Source organism: Ostrea edulis, chromosome 1, assembly GCF_947568905.1.
Source record: "Ostrea edulis chromosome 1, xbOstEdul1.1, whole genome shotgun sequence".
NCBI classification, from domain to species: domain Eukaryota; kingdom Metazoa; phylum Mollusca; class Bivalvia; order Ostreida; family Ostreidae; genus Ostrea; species Ostrea edulis.
Genome location: NC_079164.1, coordinates 60,813,916 through 60,831,813, shown reverse-complemented (window position 1 = coordinate 60,831,813; position 17,898 = coordinate 60,813,916). Strand labels below are relative to the sequence as shown.

The window sequence follows — 17,898 nt, the reverse complement described above, 5'->3', positions numbered from 1 at the left end:
ATTGGCATAGATCTTAAACTTACCTTAAGACTGTTGGAGATGTTACTTTTAACTTCTGAGATAAATTTTTCACAAGCTTATTACTCATTTTCAAGTCAAGTACGTGTTTTCTTTTTTTTTTTTGAAGTTTTATGTTGTTTATCAACACTTTCCCGCGAAATGACGGAATTTCGATCCCGACTTTTAATCAGGGCAAGTGTAAACGCCGGAATGGGAGTAGTGACATGGATTAAAATCACAATATCTCCGCTAATACTTGATATATTTTCATTCGGTAAAGTTTCCGCACATCTGTGAAACCAGGGCTATTAGAATATATAAAAATATTTGAAATAAATTAATGAGGTATATTGAAAAACCTTGCCGGAATGGACCAAGCTCGAAAAAAATACTAATCTAAACTGATGGAGTAGACTCGTTTAACTGGCAATATCTCCTAAAATAGTTTGAGTATTTTCATTCGGTAATCTTTTTCCGGTGACCGTCCAGTATTCCGACGGTCCGATAGTCCGACGGCCCGTTAGTCCGACGGGCTGGTATTTCGACGGTCCGATAGTCCGACGGGCCGGTATGTCAACAAGTAAGATGGCATGGATAACTTAATGAGTTTGTGTAATTTAATCATTAAATCATATAATAAAATGAATGTTGCTGGGGTTTTTTCCAGTCAATACGATGATTTAGTCATCTTCAAAGTACATTATTCACCTCGTTCTTTGGGCTCGGTGAATATTGTACTACTCAGGCGGCTTAATCACTGTATTGACCTAAAAACAGCAATATTTGTATAATGTTACATTTTTAATCAATTTGTTAGTCACTGGTATCTGTTGATTATATTGCAAAAAATTGCATAATAAGGGGAATTTTGGTTATAATTCTCATTTTTACTAAGAAATCAGAGAAATGGAAACTTGTTTTTTAACAGCATTCCTCCTATGTTTCAAACATCAGCTTATACCACAGGCATGTGTTTCAGTAACATACATATTTTGCTGTACTATCAGAATTGGGGAGATTTCCTCTACATCATGATATTTTGAAATCAATCATTTGTTATTGGCACAGGCTTGAAAACCAAAATGAATTTAAACTACTTAAGGATGCTTATCTATGTAGTAAATCTTTACATTTAAACAGCAAACTGTCATGGTACTCACTAGTAGAAAAAGCTTTAGAATATATTAAAATTGGATATCCGTTAAGAGATTTTAGTCAGTATAGATTTAAGAAAATTGTAAAGAAATTACTCTGTGATAAATACACTGAAACCTGGTACAATAATCGAAATAAATTAATTGATGGGAAACTGTGCACTTATTTTAAGCTTAAGGAGCACTTTGGTTTTGAGAACTATCTTAATAAAATTAAAAATTTTGATATTAGACGATCTATTTGTAAGTTACGGATATCAGCTCATAAATTAATGATTGAAGTTGGTAGATATTCTGGTATTACTAGGAATGAACGAATATGTAACAAATGCAACTCCGGCTTATTAGGTGATGAGATCCATTTTTTGATTAAATGTGAAAAGTTTTTGCTGATGAAAGAAAATCTTTTTTTGGTGCTATAGAAAAAACAGTTAAAATTTTTACCAAACTCAATGATGAACAAAAATTCATTTACATACTATGTTCTGAAGAGCCATCCATTCTAAATATAACTGGAAAATTTATTTTGAACAATATATGACACTGTATTTGTATATAACTATGTGTTATGTAATCACTTCTTTCTTTACTTGTATATGTATATGTACATTATTTGTATGTATTTTCATGCTGCCCCTTGAGGGCCCTTGATTGGAAAATAAATATAGTAGTAGTATTCTGATAAGTTGGGTCTGGTAATAGTGGGGAGAATGATGTCCTACAGCGGAAAACCGAAAAAGGGGGTCAGTAAAAGTCTTAAAAACATACAAATATTTACAGTATTAGCTGACATTATCTTAATATTTATGCTATAAACATTATAAGGTTACTAGGAATGGAATAAACATGTTTTTCGGCTGCATTTCCTTAAAATAACTTTGATATAAACTAGTGTAAACATTTTCTTCGTTTTGGACGCCATTCAATGGCATGGCACTGTAATTTACAATCTCAATCGGTTACTTAGTGATATTTTGAGTTTTATTCCATTTTTTTTGTAGAGGGGATATTTACCAGGATAATATACTTCATTTGTAATATATTTTTTTTAATTGGGGCATATTTCCGCCTTATCGTAACAACTTCTACAATTAAGTCACTTCTGATTAGGTCTTGACTCACCTGGATAACGACACCGGGGTTCTGTTTTTCCTTTGTTTGCTCTGTTTGATTATTAGGCTTTTTTTTTCTTTTCTTTCCCTTTTTTTGCCAACAAACATGGTAACCCTAGATTTTCATGGCCTTTTTTATGCACCACTTTTGTTTCCAGTAAAGATTCATGATATTGTATTTTATCGCATTTGTTTTTTGTAACAATATTGTGGCTGGGAGAACGCTGTTGTGTATTACTTTTATATATTGCATTTCTAGTCAAGATGCGGGTATGTCTCCCAGCCAATTTCGTTCTGTATTTTTAGGACTCACATTTTTCGTCATTTTAAATAAATGACAATCTTTTACACCTAACATGTTTTTCTGTTATGTTTTATATGAAAACAAACAGAGCTGCAAATGTTGTCTTGGAGTAAGAGCAAATTTTAACATAAACATTGTTATTGCAAGTAATTATGAATGTTATTTTTGCCCAATCATACCATTAATGTGAACAAGTTTTTTTTTAATTTTACTTTCTGTACGCGACAGCTCATTGTAACATTCATTTTGTTTTGATTGAGTATACAGATTAAAACTTACAACACGTGTAACAGTCTTTCATCATCGACCAAAATATCATTTGGCTTATTATCTTGATAATAATTTCATAGACTACTAAAGCCATATTCATACACAAAGACCTAGTCAGTTAGATCTCAAAATGATGTAAGAATTTTATCATGTCAGGGAGTAAGACACGGAGACACTTAAACATAACATTGAAGGGCAATAAGTTAGGTGTTTTAAAGCTTGATGATGTTTGTCCGTCCGTGTAAAAAATTGGTTGAATTTCTCTGCAATGGTAAGGGTCATTTACTACATATTTTGCCTGTACTTCATCAGTTAGCAGTTTTAATTTCCATAAATACCGGGTTTCTCTGATCTAGTTCACACTTGAATGATTTTGGTCAGAAATATAATCAGGCCGTGTCGATTTTGGCGGTTTCTGGTAATTTCCATAAAATAATGCCTGACATGAACAAATTTTAACTCTATTAATTAAAATTTTTGGTGATGGTCAACATGTCGGACTATCGGACCGTCGGAATATTGAACCATCGGACCGTCGGAATACCGGCCCGTCGGAATACTGGCCCGTCGGACTATCGGACCGTCGGAATACTGGGCTTGAACCAACAAACTATCGGAGTTTCGGACTATCGGACCGTCGGACTATCGGAGTGTCGGACTACCGGACCGTCGGACTATCGGACCGTCCGAATACTGCATGGGCGGTCACCGTAGAGAACCACTGGACAGAAGTACAGAAAACCTGGAAGGAAGCTTGCACCAAAGTCCTGGGAAGGAAAGAGAGAGAGCAGAAGGAGTGCTTGATGAAGGAAACCTAGGAGAAGATAGAGAGGAGCAGAGAGATGAAACAGGAAATCAACAGATGTCATGATCAACAGATGAAGGCGCACCCTCAGAGCACAGTATTAGGAGCTGAACCGAGAAGTGAAGAAGAGCGCAAGGCATGACAAAAGGCAATTTGTGCACAACCTGGCAGAAGAGGCAGAAACAACAGCCAGACAGAACAACATGAAAAGAGTGTATGAGATCACCAGGGCCCTGTCAGGAAAGAGATTCAACCTGAGTAAGCCAGTCAAGGACAAGAGCGGGAAAATCATCACAAGTGACGAGGAGCAAAGAAGAAGATGGGTGGAGCATTTTGAAGAACTCCTCAACTGACCACCACCGCAAGTAGATCCCGACATAACACCAGAAGAAGAGCCCCTCAGCATCAACATCAATACACCAACCAAGGCAGAGATCATCAAAGCAATCAAATCCTTGAAGAATGGTAAGGCAGCACGTCCTGACGGCATCCTCCCCCCCCCCACCCCCCAGAAACTCTAAAGGTCGAAGCGGCAACAGCAGCAGAGCTGTTACATCATCTTATAGTGAAGATATGGGAACAGGAGCAAGTGCCTGTCGACTGGAAGCTTGGGTACCTGGTGAAGCTTCCGAAGAAAGGCAACCTCTCCCAGTGCAGCAACTGGCGAGGAATCATGCTGATGTCCATTCCCAGCAAGGTACTCACAAGAATCATCCTGGAGAGAATGAAAGAGGCATTAGATAAGGAGCTGAGTGCAGAACAGGCAGGTTTCAGGCAGGAGCGATCGTGCACGGACCATATCGCTACTCTGCGTATCATTATTGAGCAATGCGTAGAGTGGCAGTCTCCCTTCTACACGACCTTTGTCGACTTCGAGAAAGCATTCGACAGCGTCGTCAGGGAGATTATCTGGAAGCTGATGCAGCACTACGGAATCCCAAAGAAGCTCGTCAACATCACCAAGAAGCTGTATGAGGACTCAACCTGCCAGATCATCCACAACGGGAAGCTGACCAACCCCTTCGCAGTGAAGACAGGAGCGAGGCAAGGCTGTATACTGTCGCCAACAATTTTCCTGATCATCATATACTGGATCATGAGAAGAACCACAGAGGGCAGCAACACCGGCATCCAGTGGACCCTCACCAAACATCTAGAGGATCTGGATTTTGCGGATGGCATCAGCCTTCTGTCTCACAAGCAACAACATGCCCAGTCCAAGCTAACCCAACTAGCGGAGGAGGCAGAAAAGACCGGCTTGAAGATCAACACCAAGAAAACAGAGGTGGTGCGGATGAACAACTGACTCAACCAACCACTGCAGCTACATGGAAAGGACCGCTTGGAAACCAACCGCTTCGTCTATCTAGGAAGCGTGGTCAACATTGATCGCGGCGCAGACGAGGACATTAAGAGCCGGATCAACAAAGCAAGGGTAGCGTTCAACACCCTACCACCCATCTTGAACTCCATAGCCCTATCCCAGCGCAACAAGGTCTGCATCTTTAACACCAATGTCAAAGCAGTCCTCCTCTACAGATCCAAGACATGGCGGGTAACCCATCACCAACAAGATACAGACATTCGTCAACAAGTGCTTGCGCCACATCCTCAACATCAGGTGGCCAGAGAAGATCTTGAACGTAGACCTATGGAAAAGAACCAGCCAGAATCCGATCAAGGAAAGAAAATGGGGCTGGATAGGCCATACGCTCCGCAAACCAACTGACAACGTCACAAGACAAGCACTAGAGTGGAACCTACAAGGAAAAAGGAAAGTAGGACGGCCCAAACAGTCCTGGAGAAGATCCATCGAGAGCGAAGTGAAGGAAGCCGGAATGACGTGGACTCAGCTGAAGAGAGCAGAACAGTCTGTTGGCGTGGTGTTGTTGCAGCCCTATGCTCCACCGGAAGCCAACAGGAATAAGTTAAGTAAGTCAACATCTATAATAACCTATCACAATAAATATTAAAGACATCTGTAATGACGCATTATATTGTGATACTGATCCCATACATTAGTACAATTACAAGATGTCTCTGTAATTGGCCTTTAAATTTGAATTACCGGGGTATTAAGTCTTTGTTTTATCTTTGTTTTATTACTGTTTATCATTAAGTTTCATTAAGTTTCTGCTGTTTGTCAATTAACATAATATTGACTATATGCCAACATGGTGATGACCATCTTCGCTAGTCAAGGAACGGAGTGGAACAAAAACCCTTGGATAACGAAGATGGGTGATGTCAATAATTGAAATGAATTATTGTAAGTTAAATAAACTTCATATAATCAGGGCCGTAAATTACATGGAGGCGGAGGAGGCAGCTGCCTCCTCCAACTTTTGAGCCAAAAAAAATTAAAATTTAAAGTTCATTAGAATTTATGTTGTTTCCAATAACTAAGAACATGATACCTCCCTTAAAAAGCATTCCAAATCTTTCTTTTAGAATGAGTTAGTCAAGTAACATCTTAGAAGGCCCTAGAATCAAGGATTTTGCACGAAACGTGTTCAGTGTGCACAAAATGTGCTCAGCGTCTGGGGGCCTGGGCGGCCCCCAGACCCCCGCCTAATTTCCTGCCTCCTCCAAATTGAAGGTTAATTTACGGCCCTGATAATCTACAGTCTAATTAGAATAATTAACATGGGGACTAATTCTAATTAGAATGTGATCAAGGTTTCATCAAAGCAAATTTGTTAAAAACTAATAATTCATATTACGTATATTTTCTTCCGGCATTATGAAATTATACCTCTGGATCAATACTGGGAGACAGCTCCCATGATATCCAGAGACTAAATGACAAGTCGGAAGCTGTCTAAAGATGATGATGTAATTTATATCTTTAATTATTTGAAGATATCATCAATCAATTATTGCTCTCAATGTTTTAGTTGATGCACACATCAAATCAATATTGAATTATATTGCGCATCAATTCAATTGTTGCTTTCAATAAATTTGAAGAGAGCAACAATTCAGTTACAGCACGCATCAATGATTCAGCAGAATAATTAATACCATCACTAATTCAAGTAGTGTGTACAATAATTCAGAATTGAAGATATTAATTATTTGAAGAGATCTTTAACTGAATTGTTGCGCACATCATTTGAGTTTATGTTGTTAACTCGGGTGTTGACCCGCCTGATGTCGGTGAGTTTATGTTATTAACCCGGGTGCTGACCCGCCTGATGTCATTGGCAACAGTACCACACCTGTTTGTATCTGAATCATTTTCCTTTTCTTATTGAATGCTGAACTGGCAATTAATCAATGGAGTCTAAAGTCCATGGGCCTTGATGCTCACTCGAGTAACTTTGCTCATACACAATCTTCATCCAGAGAAAACAAATTATGACTCTACAGGGAAAAAAAGACTAACTTAGTAAGAAAAAAAACTATAATCTTTATTTCTATACCTTATACAACATTAACATACTCAGTAAAACAACCATAAAGAAATCTAAACAACAACAATTTGTAGGAATCAACAACACCAATAAACTGAATACATTTACACAAAGTCAATGCATACTGTGAACATGGATTACATGCTAGAGAGGGTTGCAATCGATTTACTTTAAAGGAAAATGCACAATGTTATGAAATCCTTTCTTCAGTCCATTAAAAATGTCTTTCTTGTTAATATCAACATTTTGTTGAGGATATGTGTGCACCTTTGAGTGAAATATTATAGCACACCTCAGATAGAATGCTAAAATTGGAGGACTTAAACTTTCTTACACTTAAAAAACAATTTAAAAAACATTCAATATTGCTAAATTTGATACATTTTTCTTTCTTGTATAAAAGAAAAAATAAAACCAACTTTACTTGATGTTTTATAAACAAAACATAATAAAATGTTTTCAACAAAAATCGTCATACATATGTGCTGATGTTGTCATAATTTTTTTTTAATAAAATTGTTAAATAAAAACTAGACCTTGAAAAGTACAAAAAGTAATTTCAAACTGAATAAACTTTTAATGTGAAAGTGGTATGATAAATAGGGACATAAATGCACAGTTCTTTGTTTATTCTTTAAAATATTCATAAAATTTGTAACTTTCTTTCATGCAAAAAGGTCCATGTTCAGTGTAAGCATGGAGAGGGACTGAAATAAAATGAATTCTGGACCTTTGATGTGACCATTGCAATCAAATGGACCATTTATACACACAACCTTTATACTGAAGTTTCTATCACATACATTTTCAATCTTTCAAATAATAATGTATATGATGGAGTATTATATTAATAACATATTAGAATATAAATCAGTTAATTGTATACTTTCTGTATGTAGTGTACAGGAAAACATTACAATTTTAATATCATTTGATTACAAAGTACTAGTATATGTTACTGCAATACAATCCTGCTAAATAAAACTCTTATTTTCTTAACTAAAAGTAGAAATGTAACAGGGCCATGATATTGTTTGATACAGAGAATGTATGCATGTTGAACAATTACAACTAAAAGTAGAAATGTAACAGGGCCATGATATTGTTTGATACAGAGAATGTATGCATGTTGAACAATTACAACTAAAAGTAGAAATGTAACAGGGCCATGATATTGTTTGATACAATGATGCATGTTGAACAATAACTATTTCCAGAATAGTGTAGGTACTACCTAATGCTGTTAAAAAAATTGCCAAAATTTTAAAAGCTGCAGATATTCCATTTGAAATTTACCACTAACATTAACAAATCAAAGCTTGATCATGTAAGGTCAATGAATAAAAATGATAGATTAGACATGAGGCCAGTTTAGAAATTACAATCCCTCTAAGAGGACTTGGACCTCTCTTTGTCAGCAACTAGTCTCATTGCTCCCAAAATCCAGCTCTCGTCAGTCATCAAATTTCACTGTATACCTTGTGATAATCCAAGCTATTGATATTTAAATAATGTTACAGGACCAAAAATATAACTTCTTCAGGGGAAATGAATATATTCTTATCAACAATTCAGATACAATTTTTAAGGAATGCAAGTACAAGCCATATAGTAAGTTTCTATTCATATGCAGTTAAAAAAGGAGCCAAATTTCCAATACTGAGGGAATTAAGCCATGTTTACAATACCACAATTACCAGGTCAGGGGTGATGAGGGAGGGAGGGGGTGGAATACAGAGGGAATTAAGCCATGTTTACAATACCACAATTACCAGGTCAGGGGTGATGAGGGGGGTGGGGGGGGGGGGGGTGGGAGTAACATTGTGAAGGACAGAAAGCTCACAATTAAAATATCATTTTCCAAATCATTTTTCAAACTGACCTTCAGATGGAGATTATCATACATGTAACTTCATGAAGAAAAAGAATATTCCATACAAAGATTGATGTGGCAAGTCTTAAAGCTTACAATATCACATGATGAGTCTAAACACAGCCTTATCACCAACATGTCATCAATGCTGAGCTTATAATGCATAGTATGCAGCAGTGGATTTCTAATATCATTATACATGTAAATGTCTCATCTTAACACTGTTCTTTCTTACATCATGAAATCATATTACCACTATACATCAAAATGTGCTTAAACAATTTCTCTTTCAAATTAAAGAAACCCAGATCTACACATGTATATTCTCAAAAACTTTTATACTATTTTTATTTTTTGGTCTCCCTGTAATATCTTCAATAAAATGAACACAAACACATGATGGTGCCATTAAGAGAAATTAAAAATGGTTCCTCTCATCTTCATGTTCCAGACTGATTAATTGAACTTGGTTCTATTCATAATTTTTTTTTTATGAAAATAACACACACTTTCAAACATCTCACATCGACATTCTTTAAAATAAAAGCACATGCAGGTAATTTTCAATATCTAAAATGGCACCAATTGGTAATTTTACCCTTTCTTAAAAACAAAGGATACCAAAGGATATTGTGCAACTCTTTCCGTCCAAAAAAACCCCAAACACTTAGTGAATCATAAACATTGCCTTATCATTTTCTTAAATTTAAACATTTCTAAGTACACATTTAAACAGTTGTCATATCAAATCATTCTCTTCGTAAACTTTAACTGGAACAGTACATGCAAAAAGAAAAATCTTCATTATCAAAAAATTAAGTTAATCATTTCTGTCTTGGGTAGTTTATATCACCACAACCCCAAAAATACTGTTTAAATGGACAAAACACCCGGTACTAAGAATTCTAGTTTTTAGTACTTTCTAAAGTCATATGTATTAGACTTTCGAAAGAGGTCACTGGTTTCTTTTGGACAAGATTATTGGCACCCAGAACATCTACGTTGTTTCCTCATGCTAGCAGACCCAGTCTGTTCACTTTGGCTGACAAAAATGTGTGCAGAACGAAGACAATTGGTTTAGGACATGTACCAAGGTCCAGTTCCTGAAAATTGGAAAGATCAAATAAGACTGGAATTCTAAACTGTGTGGAGCCTGCTAAAACTAATGAGAAAAACTTATAAATGATGGTGAAGTCCAATTGTTAAAAATTGTTATGGAATTTGTGAAATAGCTTATAATGTACTGCAAGTTCTAATGACTAAAGTGTGTGAAGAAGTCCATGCTGGGGCTGCACATTCTTCTAGAATGTTGTTTGGTCACTAATCCCAGAAGTCCCTCATCAAAAATGGCAGAGATCTCGCCAGTCACATAACCTTGATCTCCAATTACAAACTTGTGTAGATTTAGTACCTCAATTTTATTCTAGTCTTGTGGTCCCCTACACAGCATGCAGCGCCTAATGGATAAGGAAATGTAATACTGTGACAAGATCACAGATATGCGACGCTACAGTCTGCGTTGACGTCATGATACAACTGAAGCAATGGCGGATCTAAACTAGGAGTTGAAGGGTCAGTTTAGACTACACTCACATGAAAATCAACCTTGCCATGTATACCATGACAGAGAAATTCATTATTGTACATATATTTATGAAAACATTTGACATCAAATGATCATAATCAACTTGATGAATTCTAAGCTTGGGAATGGATTTCAATATATTATTTTTCATTTACTATTATGCAAATGCTGAAATATCTAATTGTTGCATTAAATTAAAATATGTCATTGCTACATTGGGGTTATTATATAAATTTTCAGGATAATCACCACCTTGCCATTAAATAGAGATTTTAAATGATTTTATTTATTACACATATCCTATTGTGTGATTTTCAGCATACATGTACTACAAATTTTTTCTTTTAAATCAAAGAGGCTTTGTTAGGCACATATATATGTGTGGTGGGTGGGGTGGAGGGGCCATTGGCTACATAGAAAATAAATATATCTGCCTAATTGTATGCACTCCCAGTTATGAAATAATACATGTTAGTCCATAATTTGAAAATGCACGGGGTGGAATCCACTCCCATGGGGAAATTTCTGCATCCGCTCATATACATGTAGCTGTACTCACTCCAATGGTAGCTCTGTCAACATATTAAGGCTTTATAATTGCTAAAATGCATATCTGTGGCACATTTTCCCTTTGTATCCATGCTCTAATCTAATTGAATGCGTAACATGAAAATACTGAAATCCCTAAACATTCACCAATCAATCTTAACGAAATTGATATATTTTGTGTATTTATGATTGGTATACATTGTGACACACACCCCCCTACTTATATATAAATACTTTTTCTCCAGAATTTTGCAAATCCACCGAATGTGAAAATATGAAACTAATAATTTTCAGTGCAGTCAAGAAACCTGTTCTGATCCATCCGCAAATTCTAGCCATAGCAGTCTGTGTCCATCATCTCCAGTAATGCGTAACTTTTCGTATGGGTAAGACCAAGCCACTGTGGAGGTGGTTGAAGTGGAGGCCTCAGGGCCCTCGCTGGGGGCAATGGTTTGGAGCGTAAACCCAGAGTCATAGTGAATTGTGAGTCTAGCATCTCTACCTTGCCACTTCACAGCTGAAAATGATGAGCAGAAATTTGTTATGTTTCAGTATTACTAGCATACATGAACACATGTCTATACTCAATCGCTAGCTTACACAAAATTTTGGGGTTTTGTTTGTGTAAACTGTCAAGGTCTATGGATGGGAAACTCCTTAACTAGAGATTGCTTTTATGAAAAACAAATGTCTCCCCAGCTCTCCAAATTGGAAGCGCTCCATATGAAACTTCCTCCCCTTAACATACTGCATGGTATGGAGGAAAAAGCATGAGCAGGGACATAGACATTATGAAGTCCGATAAACCACATAGAAGTGTTCACAAACTATTTTACACCCTTCACCCCTCAGATCCACTATAACTTTCAGGACAACAATTGGATCCTCCTGTCCCTGCAATATGCACATCTGCAAATGGCAATGAAGTATTGTACAAAATTTCAAGTCTATCGGATAAGCCATATAGGAGAAGTATTCACAAGCTATTTTAACATTCTACACCCCTCCTAGATCCACTACGACTTTTAGGAAAATAATTAATTCCTTCTGTCCTGATAATATGCACATCTACAAATGGCAATGAAGCAGTGTACAAAGTTTGAAATGTATCTGATATGCCGTATAGGAGAAGTGTTCACAAGCTATTTCACATTCTCCACCCACTTAGACCCACTACAACTTTTAGGAAAATAATTTAATCCTCCTGTCCTGACAATATACACATCTACAAATGGCAATGAAACATTGTACAAAGTTTCAAACCTATCCGTTAAGCCATATAGGAGGAGAAGCGTTCACAAGATTTTGTGACAGACAGACGGACGAAAGTATAAAAACAATGTCTCCCCCTGAAAGAGAGGGATATAAATACAAGTAAAAGATTGCATCTAGTTTCAACACTTGAAGAGTTGCTATCTTACTAAAATATTTGGGTTCATTTTGATTTTTGAGGTTAACGGTAAAAAGGACAAAGTTACAGTAGAGTATCTTTAGAGATACATAGTATACCCATACTGCAAACTGATGAGCCACAACTCAACTTCAGAGTCATGCAGTATAGAAAACTCAGCAAAATAAATTCATTCTTGATGAAAACCAAACCTGCTGCAAACTTACGGCAAGTAACTTCTTTGATAATGGCTGCAACTCCATGAGAACCTTGGACTAGGGCTCGAGACCAGTAAGCCAAATCTCTCTGTGTCTCCACACGAAATATGTGTGTCTCTACTCCAATACGAGTGCCACACCTTGTACCAAATGTCAGAACATCTGTTCCAGAAGATGGATTGCTGAGTCGACCAGAATGAACTAATCTGCAGAATGAGAAATGTTATTCAAATCAAAAACATTTACCAATATTATAACGAAAGTGTAACCAAGTCAAATATATACCTCTACATGTATTGAAAGTCAAATCTGGGACCTCTGGTACGACAATTCGGACTCTAATGATTGAGCTAAATGGTTAACCCACTAGCCAGAGTTATTAGGATGGCCATGTATCTAACACTACCACATTGTCCCCTGCCAGAGAGAGAGAGAGAGAGATACAGAGAGAGAGAGAGAGAGAGAGAGAGAGGCATCTGGACTCTCCCAGTGCCAGCACCTGTAGGTTGAAGTTCTGAAGGCATCACTCTCACCTGCCAGAGAGTACCCAGGTCCCAATGTGGGTGCCAAATGTAACATTATGTACTACCCGGTATGTTGATTTCACCCCAGAACTGACAAAAACGTCACATGTCATATAAAGACAAACTGCAATGATCTTCAAAATGCTTAATTCCAACACAGTAGTATCAGATTCAAATCTCTTTTGCACAAAAATCACATGTTTTGCATATTAAACAGACTCCATATTTCTTGTTTTTGGTGTATGTATATTCTGAACTGAAATCTTGAATCTGTAATTGGTGCATCGAATCATGATAAAAAATCACAATGCAACAAAATGTTCACACACAGCCCTACCACAGAAGCACCCAATTTGTACTTATACTACTTGTATTTTATAATTGGAAAGAGTCATAAACCTACAAAAATTAATTCAGAGTGATTGAAAATGTTTTTGAGTGACCTAGATTCAAAATGTTTAGAATATACTGTAGACATTAATAAGTAAACATTTTCTATTTGTTCATTTTCATCTATGCTTTGATGGCTGATACAGGACCTTAAAATTCTATCAGTATATGTATAAATCTTAAATCACTAAATCTAGAGCTAGTGGAGGCCATATACTATTTCAAAATTTATGCAAATATATTTCCATCAATCTGATGATCAAATTCAAGGAATCCTATGTGACATTAATCCTTGTGCACATTGGATCATTGTGTATATATATAATATTACTAATGTAACTTGATCCGAAGAGTCGGATCATGTCGAGCTGACAGGCGCGGATCATCAGATCACACGAGATGCTTTGCGTAAAGTTTGATCTGATGATCCGCGCCTGTCAACGAGACATGATCCAACTCTTCGGATCAAGTTACTGTAGTAATGATAAATTTATTATATACCCTCTTATGCATTTTAAATCCACATTTTTAAGATAGTAAATGTAATCCAAATTATCAAAAATAGAGACATACAGTGAAATTATATTTTGTGTACGCAGTTTTGTTCGTGACGGGGTCAATATTTTACACAAAAAACGTTGCATTGATGCATTGTGACGTCATTGTGACATTATCAGTTTCAGAGGATACTGATACGAAATCAGAAAACCAGTGTGGTGATCCAGAAAACCGGATCACACTCTGTGAAATCCACAGTATCAAAAAATGAAACATTGATGGGTATATAATAAATTAAAAGATTAACGCCTCTTCAGACCCTGGTCACTCTCTAAAGTGGATAACACCTGCAGTGATTAAGCCACTTAAATATGTAGGTCACTACACCTACTTCTCCTGTAATCATAGGGTTCCCCTTGGGGGTCTTAATATGCTACAGTCATTGTGTCATAATTTTTTTCTCTTCTCTCCTTTTCTTTTTGTTATCTGTCATTTGTTTTGTTATTTTGACTGTATGCCAACATGGTGATGTCAATAAATAAATTTAAATTGAATAATCACATTTGTCAATCATCAGATCTATCACAGTGCTACAAATTTGCTAAAACTAAGTCAGTAAGATCAAATTTGAAAGTCAGCACAATAAACTACACAATGAAATCAATGGATCCACAAACCAACTGGATAGTCAAATGGCCATAATTCTGTCACAACTTAGTCAATATGGGTTAAGTTCAACAAAGGGCCATAATTCTGTCACAACTTAGTCAATGTGGGTAAAGTTCAACTTCAACCTGTTTAAATAATAATCATACCCTCTAATATAATTTTTTTTTAAAACCAAACAATTATCAACAACAAAACATCCGAAGGTACAAGAAAGCTTGTCTGGAATTAAAAAATGGTTGTGGTAATTTCCAAACAATAACAATTTATTTATTTTATTTACGGGGTTGTCAATAAAGTATACCGCAGTGACAGCAACATTTTTCCGGAAGTATTGTGGGTAATCCCCATCATTTTTCAGCTGATAATGAGCAAATCACGTGACTCATGTGTATTCATTGGAACAACCTTGTCGTGTCACTTTGCAATGCTCGCTAATATGTATGTAATCTACACAAAGCTGTAATACATGTACCAATCTATTTGAACATCCCGTAAGGATCCAGGCTAGAATAGGTTCTCAGTACCCCTTGCTTGTCATAAGAGGCGACTAAATGGGGCAGTCCTTCAGATGAGACTGTAAAAACACAGCAGGTGTGCCACAATAAAGATCCCTCCCTGCTCAAAGGTCTTAAGTGCCGAGCATAGGCCTAAATTTTGCTGCTCTTCACCAGCAATGTTGACATCTCCATATGACTGAAAAATTCTGGAGAGGGACGTTAAACAATATTAAATCAATCTATTTGAACAGTTGATCCATATAAACTCTGATAAACATTGTTGTCTCAATCCATATTGAAATTCTATACTGATTAGATCCCACACTATCATCACTTGCTAAAAGTCGATGGTAGATTTTTATTTTTTTTGTAGAAAATCCAGAATTTACCTTGTGGCAAGAAGTGGGTGACTTTGGAATGGGGTAGCCCATTCCTCTTTACTCCAAGGAGCCGTGTCATATAGAAGCATATCTTTGTCTGTTAAAGCTATAAACACTGGCTTCCATGTCAGGCTTCCCTGCTCATTCACAAGCTGTAAAATACATTATTTACTTGATACTTTGATAAACAAACACTGTCCTGATTTAATGATAATGCAAAAACCATGCATGTTCATACCAAATAAATATTAATCACCATAAATATTTTCATGTTGTAAATAATAACAAATTGTAACTTCACTAACAGAAGATGAAAAGATGAAAATATTTAAAGTTATGTTGCATAATACAGAAAAATTCAAAACCCTGATTTTTACTATCTTACAAGTTATATGTAGACTTCAATTTTTTAACAATGATTGAATCAAATACAATCAAACCTCGTTATCTCGAACTCAATGGAACCAAGAAAAAACCAAGAGATATCCAAGGATTTCAGATATCGAGGGCAAAATACTTAAAGAATAAGTGTTTAGGACATCTTAATCACTTCGACATATCTATGGTATTCCAGATATCAATGTTCGAGATACTGATGTTCAACTGAATGTCTTATTCATGATGTTTATAACCAAATGGTGGCAAGAAAAAAGTACAGAGTATATACCTATCAATGCATACCATTTTTTGTTCTTAGTGTGTATCCTTAATAGAGAATCAAAGTCAAGCATATATATTGTCAGTCTAAATCTACAAATATTTTATGAACAGCGATTATCAATATGGGTAATCATAGCTTAATAAAGTGATTTTTTTTCCCCTCCAGAATCTCATAAATTATAATCATAACTGTGCATAATGCAAATTTACATGCATGCAGCAGTATTTTTGTACATCTACATTCCATATGTCATATCACAAACCTGTTCTGAGAGCCAACCAATATGCTTAATTTCTCTTGAGTTTGGAGCTGAGGACATGACCTGATTGGCCTCCACAATACACTGGCTTAGTAATAATGTAACATTTGAATGAATGGCATTAAACCAGTCACTGGCAATAGCTGCATCTGGAAACCTTATAATGCAAGTAGACTTTCCATCTGGTGAATGTAATTCAATGGTACGTTTTTCTGGGTCAGACATGCTAAGATTTCTACACAGGTAGCACAGTTTTAGTGGTATTGTTTTTGTTTCCGTCCAGTTGGCTCGGGCTGCATCCCTCTGGGCCTCCTGACTCCCCCATCCTAATTCATTTAAAGCTGAGATCTTGCGAAAACAGGGACTGAAATCTGTGATGTATTTAACTGCAAAATCAATAATTAAAATTTTTTATTACTTATCCAGTTGTTATGTTCATATTCTGTTGTTTCCCCAAAAAGAACTGCAAAACGTTGAAAATATAAAAAAAAAAAAAAGGGGGGGATAACTCAATATGAATGAAAATCCACGTTAAAAATGCATACAACAGCACACCCATTCCTCGATAACAAGTTTAGTATATTCTTAATCAAAGTATAATTAAATGTTAATTACAAAGTTAATATTTTCACACCAGTCTTATAAACTCATAGTCATAGATCCACCCCTGATATACTCAATCTCCATGCCGATCACGGGTAAGCATGTGGTGATGTTTATATGACCAAAAATTGAACCCATTTCGTATATCTATCTCATTAAATTTACACCAGTTTGTTTAAAAAGTCAGTCTTTAATGTATACCTTCGAGTTCTACAATTTTCTTGGCTTTTTTGAGAGCTCTTACTGCTTCGTCATGGGTTGCCTCTCGAAGGTCTTCGCCATTGACCGATAAAATGGCATCACCGACATACAACTTTTCTGTTTTATCTGCTGCCATTCCTTTAAAGATTTTACTAATGAGTATTGGCATTTTATTTTCTTTGCCTCCTTTGATGCTAATACCAAGTCCATTTTGCTCTTCTTTAATTACTCTCACAAGTCGCTTTTGGCCGGCAATGGATTCAGGTAGCTGATCTTGTTTGGTACTAGTAGTCGAACTATCCGTGCTGATATTCAGGGGTAAAGAGTTATTTACATTTTCATCCAATGCTAGCGTAACGTTGTCTTCATTCAAAGTCACGAACACCTTACACCACTGCTGACGAATATATACCTCAAAAGACCCCGTTCTTGGCGAAACTGTCGCCATTTTGACAACCATCGTATCACGTGACTAAACATAATTGTCACATGACCTTTAAGACATGTTGGCGGGAAATATCAAACCAAGACTATTACAAA

General features: G+C 36.2%; 1 protein-coding gene across 1 annotated transcript in view; it reads right to left on the bottom strand.

Moving 5' to 3' along the window:
• The window catches only part of LOC125681477 (beta-1-syntrophin-like), a 31,952-nt gene extending 14,130 nt beyond the window's left edge, over nucleotides 1–17,822 (bottom strand). The window contains exons 1-12 of the mRNA XM_056143825.1: nucleotides 17,359–17,822; nucleotides 16,558–16,940; nucleotides 15,644–15,786; nucleotides 12,686–12,882; nucleotides 11,377–11,585; nucleotides 9,951–10,037; nucleotides 6,401–6,466; nucleotides 5,183–5,294; nucleotides 4,442–4,572; nucleotides 4,262–4,360; nucleotides 4,000–4,099; nucleotides 24–180 (exon numbers count right to left, since the gene is read on the bottom strand). Of these exons, the coding sequence (XP_055999800.1) occupies nucleotides 24–180; nucleotides 4,000–4,099; nucleotides 4,262–4,360; nucleotides 4,442–4,572; nucleotides 5,183–5,294; nucleotides 6,401–6,466; nucleotides 9,951–10,037; nucleotides 11,377–11,585; nucleotides 12,686–12,882; nucleotides 15,644–15,786; nucleotides 16,558–16,940; nucleotides 17,359–17,818 (2,144 nt within the window). The 5' untranslated portion in view covers nucleotides 17,819–17,822. The remainder of the gene's footprint in view (nucleotides 1–23; nucleotides 181–3,999; nucleotides 4,100–4,261; nucleotides 4,361–4,441; nucleotides 4,573–5,182; nucleotides 5,295–6,400; nucleotides 6,467–9,950; nucleotides 10,038–11,376; nucleotides 11,586–12,685; nucleotides 12,883–15,643; nucleotides 15,787–16,557; nucleotides 16,941–17,358) is intronic.
• Between the last annotated feature and the right edge of the window lie 76 nt (nucleotides 17,823–17,898).